Source organism: Schistocerca americana, chromosome 5 (genome assembly GCF_021461395.2).
Source record: "Schistocerca americana isolate TAMUIC-IGC-003095 chromosome 5, iqSchAmer2.1, whole genome shotgun sequence".
Classification (NCBI taxonomy): domain Eukaryota; kingdom Metazoa; phylum Arthropoda; class Insecta; order Orthoptera; family Acrididae; genus Schistocerca; species Schistocerca americana.
The window spans coordinates 443,575,863-443,587,291 of NC_060123.1; the positions used below are offsets into that span (position 1 = coordinate 443,575,863).

An 11,429-nucleotide genomic window follows, 5' to 3' on the forward strand; every position below is an offset into this window, starting at 1 on the left:
GGACAAAGTGGGTCCAGTGGACCTTCTGAGGTCATCTTGCAGTGCTCTGGCAGTAGCTGTATGATGCCACAATGCAAAGGTGGCCAGATATCAGTCTTAAAGTGGGGTTGTAATGACCCAGTGTCCTTATGTAACTTTCCTTGTGTACTGACCTATCCCCCTGTGGCGTGTCCACAACATGTGGATGACAGATGGAGAGACAATGGCATCTGTAGAAAAACAACAGAACATCCACGCTTCTTCGATCAATCAGACTGCCCTTGCCACTTGCAGTTCATTAAGATGCCACATTGCATGTGCTTGGTTGAATACAATGACAATGTCCAAAAATGGCAACTGCCGGGTGTGTGTGTGTGTGTGTGTGTGTGTGTGTGTGTGTGTGTGTGTGTGTGTACCTCATTTGAGAACTCTGGGCACCAGTCCTTTCTTCCTCCTGAGGGGTCACCTGATACTGTAATGCATAACATAGCCAATGGATGGCGAATGACTTTAGCTGTTGCAGTATTGAAAGTGAAGATCTCAGGCTGCACAGTAAGACCATGGATACCACCTGTATAAAAATACTCTTTTTTTAAGAAAAAAGAAATTGCACCTGCAGTGCCTGAATGGGACAGATCAGTAGATATAATGTACATGTACAGACCAACAGATGATTACAATTTCAGAAAAAAATGGATCATTTATTCAGCAGAAAGAACTTCACAAATTGAGCAAGTCAGTAGTGCATTGATCCACCTCTAGCCCTTGTGCAAACAGCTATTTGGCTTCGCCTTGATTAACAGAGTTGTTGGATGTTCTCATGAGGGATAATGTACCATATCAGGCCCAATTAACATGTTATATAGTCAAATTCCTGAGACGATTGGAGGTCCCTGCCCATAATGCTACAAGCCTTCTCAATTGAGGAGAGATCCAGCAACCTTGCTGGCCAAGGTAGGGTTTGACAAGCATGAGTCAGGCTGCAGAAACTCTTGTCATGTGCAGGCGGGCTTTATCTTGCTGAAATGTGAGCTCAGGATGACTCTCCACGAAGGGCAACAAAATGGAATATCATCAATGCCCATGAGGGCTCAGTTTGAAGCTGGACTAATCACTGAAGACAATTCTGCTCCAGTCAGTGAGATTCCAAGCCCAAGATTTATCTGGAGCTGTCCTGGACAATGTTGGGATGCCAACCTGAAAGTCATCCACCTTGTGGCCTGACAACCAGGAGTGCATTTCTTTTCATAGCAGAACCCCTTTAGTTGTCATCTGCGGCATCCCTACAGCACAGGAGTAAGCTGATGATATTTTATGCCCTCTTTTGCTTCCCCTCATGGCAAGCCATTCTGGGCTTACATTTCATTATGTGCTTGCACAAGCAAGAATTTTTACTGCCTGTCTTCATGCTTGCCAACCCCTAACTTGGCCTGCAAATCCGCTGGCTCTCTCCCCAAATGAGAATGCTTGGAGAATTATGGCCAGGGCCCTCCAACAAGCTTGGGATTTTGACAGTCTAACTCACCACTTGGACAGAATTTGGCACAGTACCTCTCAGGGGACATCCACCAACTCTGTCAATCAAGTCTAAGCCAAATAACCGTTTGCATTGGGACAATATGTTGCTGACGTGCACAATTTGTGAAGCTCTTTCTCTTAAATAAATCATACAATCTTTCCAAAATTGTAATAATTAGATTTTCTGTAAATTTACATCACATCTCAAACTTTTGCCCCATTAAGATAATTCCTTCATGGTCTTTTTTTCCTTTCTTTTTTTAACAAAGGGGGTGGGGGTGGGGGTAGTATTTGGGGCTCAGAACATAAAGTTCTGTCTCCACTTACTAACAAAATGATTTTCCTCAGCTTAACACACATGTTCTCCTTTCACCAATAATGAAACTCAGCACAGAACAGTGCAAATGTGTCAATAACCTGGAAGTAAATTTTAGAGTATACAGAAAATTCACTAAATGCTTGATAACACAATCCTCCTATTAGACTGCAACACCCAAAAATATTCTTTATGATAAGATGCAATCCTCCCACTAGACTGAGCATTTAGAAATCTCTAGGTCCACACTGCCACTAGGAGATGTAATTTTGAATAGAACAAAACTTAAGGTTCTGACAAGACTGCAGTAATTCTAAAGTATCTTCAATCTTGCTGGAAGAGTCCAACAGTAACAAATGATAATAATAGTTCCCATGAGCATGTAGCGGAACTTAGCACTGTTCACTGGAGCCAAAAGCAATGTGCCGTCGGAAGCAATGTGGAGGCCGTAGCATAAGGCATCTGTCGACTGGTTGCCTTGGAACTGCCTAGATCTGACCACTTTGGTCCCAAATACTCGCACGGTGGAGGTATAATTGTACTCAGTTGGCCACATGTGACATAGCGGATGCAGCAAACAGATATGCAGCAGTAGCGATCCCTGTCACAGTTGTGCATGACACCTGCTTTCGTGTCTGCTACACACAAAGGCTCTGTGAAGGTCGAGCTGCAAATTTCTTTTCTTGCTGGCCTGTGCAATTGTTGAGTTGCAGGGGCTGTGCTTGCTGCAGCCCACCCAGCAGAGGTGTGTTGCAGGGTAGCGTCAGCATTATATGACTTCCATGACGCACCAGACTCCACACCCCCACATCTTGGCTGCTCAGGAAGGTGAAGGCAGAGTGAGATTGATGTTCATTGGGGTGTTAAGCTGTGATGCCCAGTGTCCCCCTGTGTAGAGGCAGCCAGGTCGGCATCCCCAATGAGACCTTTGCTGGTCTGGGTGTATGGAGGCCTGGAACAGAAAACTGAGTGAGAGTTTCAGATGGGGGAATTGAAACCTACCCTGCTCAGATCTGATTAAAGTGTTTGCAACACTATATGCTGTCCTGTAGGGTGACCTCCAGTATGGTACAGCTGTAACTGTGGCAGGGAGCCAGCAGGGTCAACCATGGGCAAAATTCATCGTGCACATGGGATTCTGCAAGAAGAAATGGTGCTGGTGGGACAGTGGAGGGTGGTCGTGCTTTTCCTGGGCATGAAGTGTGGTAAAAAGAGGATCTGTGTGGTTGGCTCTCCAACTGTTCCCACTCTGTGGACTGGCATGACAGGATACCAAAAAGAGTGTGAGCACATCATCCAGTGGATGGGTGAGAACACAGATTTGTCATTTGGATCTTGAATGTGTGAACGAACTGCTTAGCAAAGCTGTTGTATGCTGGATGGAGTGGTGCCCTACAAATAAGAGGAATGCTATTCACGGCACAAAAGCTAGAAAATTTGGTGGAGATGAACTGGGGCCTGTTGTTAGTCACAATGATTTCAGGAAGGCCTTCCAGGGCAAAAATATGAGTAAGAATTTTGATGGTCTGGACTGAGGAGGTGCATGACATTCATCCCGGTTGCGACAGGAGGCACCAAGGAATGGATTGGCAAAATTTGGATGGATGGTGGACCAAGGAGTGGATGCTTTGGGTGATAGAAAATGTTTTCAGGTCAGGGCGGACAGCTTTCTTCCTCTGGCACTTGGAGCAGGCAGTGACTGCATCGACGATTATGGCGTCCGTGCCCCTCCTGTAGGCGTGTTGTTGAAATGAGATCTGTCTTTGGGCACTGGCAGCTTTTGAGTAGCCTCAGTATACTGAGGGATAGGATGAATTCTGGAAGCACTAAACAGATGTCCCAAGTATTCCTCTTGTTGAATGAAGTGGTCACATTTGTCTTTGTTGCACTGCAACTGTTTCCAATCAAAAATGCCAAAGAGAGCATTCAAGTTGTGTGCCTGGTTCTTTGCAGACTTGCCAGCCACCAGGATATTGTCTAAGTAATTAGCCACTCCAGGGACATCATGGAGTAACTGCTCAAGATACCTCTGAAAAATGGCAGGTGCAATAGCAATGCTGAATGGCAGCTGACTGTATAGAAACAAACCGAAAGGATTATTGATCCTGAGCACTTCCGAGCAGTGGTGTCCAATGGCAGCTATAGATAGGAGTCATGGAAATAAATCTTGGCATAAACTTTTCCACATGTGAGCTTAGAAAGTCTTCAACTTCAGGAATGAAATACGAGTCTTATCAATGTATGAGAGTTAACTGTAGCACTAAAATCACCACAGATACCGAGAGCATCTTTTGGTTTTTCCACAACCATTATGGGAGTGGCCCTCCTGCCTTTGTAGATCAGAGTGAGAATTCTCTTATCTTGAAGCTGCTGCAGTTCCTGGCACTATAGACAGTGATGTGATTGTTAATAAAACTACAGACGATGATGTCAGTAGGATGATGGAGGGTGCCCTCACCTTCTGATGTGTAGGCCAGTTGATAATGGTGGTAGAGTAGTCAGTGTCGATCTGCACATCCACAGGATCCCCTTCAATTAGGGCAGAGATAGACATGAACTTCTTGGAGGGTGGGAGAATGGACTGTAAAAGAGACAGAAATGGGGTCGGTGTCCTCCACTGATAAACCAGAGTGCAAACATCAGCCATGTGGCCAGATTTGCCACAGGTGGTGTGCTTTGCATGCCAGAAGCAACATTGGTGGCATTGGTAATTGACAAAGCACAGGCTACATCACCATATGTCCAATCAATAGTCATTGCTGTAGAAGACTGGCAGGCTGTGGCCATGTGGCCAGATTTGCTGCAAGTGGCATAAACTGGAAGCAGTGTTTCCATCATTGGTGACTGACAAAATACAGGCTACAATCAGGGAACTGTCATAACAGATCCAGGCCTGGCAGTTCCTTGCTGGAATTCCAGGTGGGTTTAAACAGGGAAAGGTTCCCATGAGCTGGGCACGAGGCGAACACCAATAGCGGATCTTGTAAGACCACTGAAGAGCGCAAATATTGCTCAAAGGAATAAATGATAAGCAGACAGGCGTTAAGAGGTGGGTCTTTGAGTTTCAGGAGATTGCGACGTAACGCTTTCTCTGGGGAACGAACAAGGACCATGTCCCACATGAGTGAGTACTGATAAGATTGTTTACATCTGGAGTCGCCACACCAAAAATGACACTCCCTAGAAAGCCCGTAGTGGTGGGCTATTCATTCCCTGCAAGACTAAGAATATACCTTATGACAACTAAAAAATTTGTGATGTGCTGCAGCCACGTGCACCTGAGAATCAATGTAATCGAGAAGACTAGACCTTAATGAGGCATAAGGGAAGGCATGGTGTTCTGCCTCAGGGTGGAGCTGCTGAATCAACAAATATATGGATGGACCAGCCAGGAGGAAACCATGTTGCTACATCTAAGTAGTGATATAAGGATGAGAAAATGCTGCTCCAGATGTGCAGTGTAGCATGACCAAGGTTCCATTTTTCAATAAAATCCATGGAATGGCGGCGGTCCAATGTTGTGGGCCGAGAAGTCGTTGCACTAGGTGTCCCCGTAACTTCGGCATTGACTGCATGATTGCTGCAAGCCTCTCCACAAGGAGTTCATTGGTGTGTTGCATCCTCTACAGCAGAAGGAGCACTGGATGAGTTAAGTCGAACACCAGGTCTGCAGCTGTTGCCATGGCTGAAAACGTCTGTACATGGAGGCACTACCTGTAACAGTTGCTTGTAAAGTTTATTTAACTGAAGCATTCTGGGCTTGGTGCACTCCCACAGGAAAACATAAGAATTATGTTTTGCACCATTTATTAACAAAATTATTTTCCCCAACTTAACACAAATGATGTCCTTTGGCTGATATTGAAGCTCAACACAGAAAAAATTGAAAAGTGTCAATAACCTGGAAGTAAATCTTAGACTACATAGAAAATTCACAGAATGCTTAATGACACAATCCTTCTAGTATTGGAACACCCAGAAATATACTTCATGATATGATACAGTCCTCCCACAAACTGAAGACTTGGAAACTTCAAACTCCACATCCGCACTGGGATGCATAAGTCTGAACAGAATGAAACTTACAGTTCTGACAAGACCAGAATAATCTAAAATCCTTTCAACCTTGCTGGAAGAGTCTGACAGTAACAAATGGTACCAGCAGTTCCTGTGAGCATATTGCTGAATGTAGGTCTGTCCACTGGAAGTAAGGGTAGCATGCGGTCAGAAGTGATGTTGGGCTCGTAGCAGAAGGCATCTAATACCAAAGAAGTTGTCAGCATTGTGCATACTGTGGATTGATGGCTAAGTGAGTAGATGACAGGCTATAAATCTGGAAGTTTGGTGTTCAACCCCCCTCTGGCAACAGTTTGTATGCAGTGTGTTTAGAAGTCCCTGTTACAAACTTCTATGACTTGTAGAGTGCAGTGAGTACATAATATTTTTTGTAGAATCCATGCCTGTAAATGTACTGTTTCCATTCTATATCAGTTCAGATGTTTAATTCATAAACTTCTGCTTGAGGAATTGAAATAGACATGATGCCGTACAATTACTAGGTAACAATTCAAAAGGAAACATAACAAAACATCATTTACCACTTAAGCACATTTGTTTGTATTAGCACTTAAGCAATACATGTTTACATTATTCCAAAACAAAAAAGAACCCAGTATACCATACATTCAGAACTATACTGATGCATTGCAACAATGGCTCAATGTGGCGACCACCAACATTGTTACAGAGATTGCACCTATGAAGCATGTTCTGGTACATACTCTCCATCCCACCTGGCATCTCTTCAGTTTCTAGTGCAGTAGCCAGAACTCATTCCAGCAGATCTTTCTCTGTCTCTGCAGGAGTCTCGCAAATTAAACTTTGTATACGATCCTACAAGAAGCAATCCTTAGGAGTTAAATCCGACAGTCGTGGCATTCACGCAGGTGGATCACCTTGGCCTATCCATCTTTCACCATGTCATCTGTTGAGATGCCTCTGAATCGCACATGGGAAGTGAGAATTGATGAAATCACATTTCTGATGGACATTCAGTGGCACAGTTTTGAAGAATGGATCCGATAAATTTTGTAGGAAGATTAAGTATACAGGACCAGGTAGCTTGAGTGGAAAGAGGCATGGCCTAATCAAATGATTGTCCAGAGTAGCTGCCCACATATTAACACCAAACTACTCAATGAAGCCCGGAAATTAGCAATGTTCATGTCGGATGCAATTTGGAGGGTCAAGTCTCATAGATCTCCATTGGTAGTGGTGCATAGCCTCTCATGAGCACTTCTAAATCTTTTGAACAATTTTTCATTCAGATGGTTTTGGGTTTCCATTTGGTGCATATTTCTTACTTTGTGTAATTCATTCTTCCATTTGTACAGTTCACACTCAGACTTTACAAAACGAAAACGCCTTTGCACACTATGAAACTTCACGCGTTTTTCCCCTCCTTCATGTAACCAATACTTCTCTAACTTTTTGTTGTTGGTGAAAGCTGTTGCAGTATGTGCTTTTCTTAGGCTTGGAAGGTGTTCTTCTTCAGCATTGTTACTGGCACAAGTGACATCATCCAAACCACAATTCAGGTTTGACTGACACCTCTTATAGCTAGCCATCAAGTGTAACCAGAATCATACATTATTTTCCATACAACTGGTTTCACTGAGCTGTACAGTGAAGTTTTATTCAGTAATTTATTATATATAAGGAAATGGGAGTAAAGTCAATATGTAACAACTGTGGGGTGATTTTGCTTGATAAGTTGTGAATGATATATTTTATAATGATTACTTGCTAAAAATTCTTCAGATGAGTAGAATTTGTTGCATTTTGCCAAGTTTTGAATATTTTCTTCTATTTACATTATCAGATTGACTTCATAGTGTGTGATAACTTGTCATAAAAATTACATATTGTAAATACTTACATTAATTGTGAGTTGTGGAGAATCTTGAAGAGGACAATTCAAATATGGTTCTATTTGTAGCTGGGTACAGAGTTTTTATTTCAATGTGTACATTTGCTTTCCAAAAAATAACCATGATTAGGAATTTCCTACTTTATTTTTTACATTATCTAATTTCATTTTATTGTTATTCTATTTATTTGTTTTATTATTGGCAAAACATTTATCTAACAACATTTAAACTGCTGGTAGATTTTGAAGAATTTTAAAGATGGATAGTGGTATGTTATTTTTTGTGCACTGCTACATCTGTGTACATATGTGTACATCTAAATACAAAATATATTTAATATGTGGTCATGCTAGAAAAATAAGCACAGAGTATAGCATGTTAATGTGGTGTACCAATGAATAAAAATGTAAACAGTACTTCTATGTATCTGTTTTGTTGCACATTCTTTTTTTGGTTGTAGCTTATGTGTGGTTGTAGAAAACTATTTTAGTTTGTGTGGTTGTAGAAAACTACTCTAATATCTAAAAGCATACACTCTATGACAACAGTGAAAATTCATATATTTTTACTTCCAGGAGGAATTGGATAAGTACTGCGGGGCGGCTGCAGAAACAAAAGTCAGCCATTTTGCTCTGAGTCTGTGTGGAATTATGTTATATGTCACTTCCAAGATACTCTGATGCTGGCTGTGACTGTTTTGGGCGACTCAGAACAGTCACAAGTTATATAAATTCCTGTTCACAAGTCAGGTTTTGTTCACCTGACTGTTACATTTCTTTAATTATATGGTCCAAAACTTCCAAGAATCTCATGGTATGGTGATCCATATTACTGTTCAACACTTGTGTTTATTTGCTATTGCTGCACAAATGTTTATAGAACCAAACCAGACGAAAATGTAAAAACAATATACACATATTAAAAATGAAATGTTCTCACAGGAATAAAGTTCTACACTTTGTAACAAAGTGTGATTGCTATGAATTCTTTTTTAAAAACATAATTCAAACTTGTGCTATGATTTCCTTTTAAATATAATGTTATGAAGTGAAATGTATAAGAAAGAAAACAATTTTTTTTAGAAGTTACTTAAATGATATTATAAAGCTGTTGAATAATGGGGGTCCTAATATGACAATGATGCATTAAGAAACACCATTATACAGCATGTAAGTTATATGTTTGAATATACCTGTGTTGAATGTTACGATACAAGCATTAGTGAAAGTACAAACACGTTACAAATCCAGTAAGTCAATCAGAATTTCCATGCAGATTATGCAGATGAACTGGTTTAATGTACATTAAATATTAAGTAACTTTTTACTGATAATGAAACACCATTTACAAAGCAGAATGTTTTTTTTTATTAAGATGTGATAAGTGCTGTAGAAAAAGACACGTAAAAAAATTGGTTCTTTCATGTAAATAAAAACTGCAACTGCCTATCTTATATTCTGGCACATTCCCAATTGTTAAAGCATAGCATTGTAATTTTTATTTATACAATACAGTCAAAAGTACAAGAAAAAATAAGACATAAACACAAAATAGACATAATACAAATGATCACTAAACTGACAAGCAGTTGTTATATGATAATGTTATCCAGTTGAGGTTTGATGGTGTATCCATGAAAAAATTGTTTGGATCACTCAGGTAGACTCTCAGTTTAAACTCCTTGACAACTCCAAAGGTTGTATGCACACACTGTTGCTGTCAGTGATGAATTTGCTATTGAAAAGCTGTTGGACCAGTTGCAGGCCTGGATTTGTGGAACGTAGTCAGTTTGTTGTCAACCCAGGAATGTCTTCATGGATGTAAAGTTGAAGATGGTTAATTATTTTGGAATATTCCTTCAGTAGGACTTCTTGTCCTCTTAACAGAGGAGGGGCTATGTAGCTGAGTGTTGGAAGCCAGTTAATGGAGTTGTTCTTATGCATCCAGAGATGATTCCCATGGTTGTATTGAGAGAGTGAATCTTTTTTATGTGAGGGCTGTTCAACTACACTGGAGTACAGTATTCAGCCTTGGAAGATACTAAACTGACTGCAGAAGTTCGAAATGTGTCTGCTTATGCTCCCCAGTTAGTACTGCAGAGTTTACAGATAAGTTTGTTTTGTGTGTTTATTTTCCAAGAAGTTTTTCAAGATGCTTCCTGAGAGATAGTGTCCTTTCAAAGGTTGTTCCAAATTAATTTGGATGACTCTGGTAGGGAAGGACTGTGTCATTCATAAGGACCTCTAATTTATTGTGAGCTGGTCTATTGTAGAAGTGGAACATGCTGACTTTGGTTTTAGAAAGATTGGGTACAAGTTTCCCAATTGTAAAATGTTTATGTAGTTGGTTGAGTTAATTAGTTAAAGAGTGTTTTCAGCACTTTTGAATTCCTTATGCTGAACGGTAAGTGCTGGATTGTCAGTATATCCAAATTTCTTTGTGCTGGTTTCAAGTATGTCAGAAATACAAAAGGTTGAAAGATAGAGGGGATATTACTGACACCTGAGGTAGTTTTCTTAGTTTCCTGTGTATTATTTAATTATTTTCTTTGCTTATGAGATTTCCTGGACTGCTTGTTATGGCCTGTCTGAGTGTGTGTTATTGATTAGGCTCAATGTGGTTTGGCAGGAGATAGCTCTGATCAAATTATATAAAAGCCCTTCTGTCCACACTGTGTCATAATTGGCAGTCATTGACAAAGGCTACAGATATCTTCAGTTGTTTCTTAAATACAGCTTCAATGTGTGTAGCCAGGCTCAGAACCTGACTTGTGCAGCTACTGTTTGGTCTGAAACCTGCTTGTTCTACATGAATGTTTTCCAGAATTCTTGTTCTTATCCTGTTTAACAGAAGTCTCTCTAAAAAGTTTGTAGCAACAGTTGAGAAGAACTGCTGGGTGATAATGTACTTCAAAAACACAAAAAGACATAAAATAAAATAAATTAGAGAAATTTTGTTTGTCTGAATGTGTTTATTTTATTTTATTGCTTGACTATTTTGTGCATTTTTAGCTGCATGTGTATGAATGGTTGAACGGAAGCAGCCAGATGATGGAAGCTTGACTCTGGATACATGTAGCTGTGAATAATGTTCCACACATTTGTGTGTTTTATGCTAAATAGTGATGATAATTCTCTATAACCTTTTCTGCATATTCTTGTTTTTGTCTATCCCCGTATTTGTTGCCCTCTACTTCTGTTTCAATGGATGCTGTAGTAGATGTCCTATTGACCTGCCCCTTCTTTGATAATTATTTTTATAGACTTATTATCACATTTACTCATTTGAGTTGCCTTCTGTACAATGCTTTGCTCTAGACATAACATTTTTGGCAACTTTATTTCTTGTTTTCTTGTAAATTTTTATTTTATTGTTTCTTATGACATGACCATACCCTATGATAATCTGCCACTCTGGCTGTCATGGTTCAATTCTGCATTCACCACTACTGGTATTTTGACTGTGTAGCCTTGATAGGCATTTATTTCTCCAGTCTTTTCTTCTTCTTTGTGATAGCCCCTAGTTTGGTTCCATTGGACAAACAAAAGCAGTATGCCTTATTTGGATTCAATAGGAAAAGGAGTCGGGTGCTCTTCAGCTCATACATCTGGCAGGAAAAAAACTGGTTTAAACTGTGCGTACTTTTTATCTCAAAAAATATTATTCAGAAACACATATTAACAAAT

At 40.3% G+C, this 11,429-nt stretch overlaps 1 protein-coding gene across 2 annotated transcripts in view; it reads left to right on the forward strand.

The window, feature by feature from the left end:
- Positions 1-10,705, forward strand: part of LOC124615372 (voltage-dependent calcium channel subunit alpha-2/delta-3-like) — a 332,033-nt gene extending 321,328 nt beyond the window's left edge. For both annotated transcript variants that reach the window (XM_047143196.1, XM_047143197.1), the window contains one exon: positions 8,319-10,705. In XM_047143196.1, the coding sequence (XP_046999152.1) occupies positions 8,319-8,423 (105 nt within the window). In that variant the 3' untranslated portion in view covers positions 8,424-10,705. The remainder of the gene's footprint in view (positions 1-8,318) is intronic.
- The last annotated feature ends 724 nt before the right edge of the window (positions 10,706-11,429 follow it).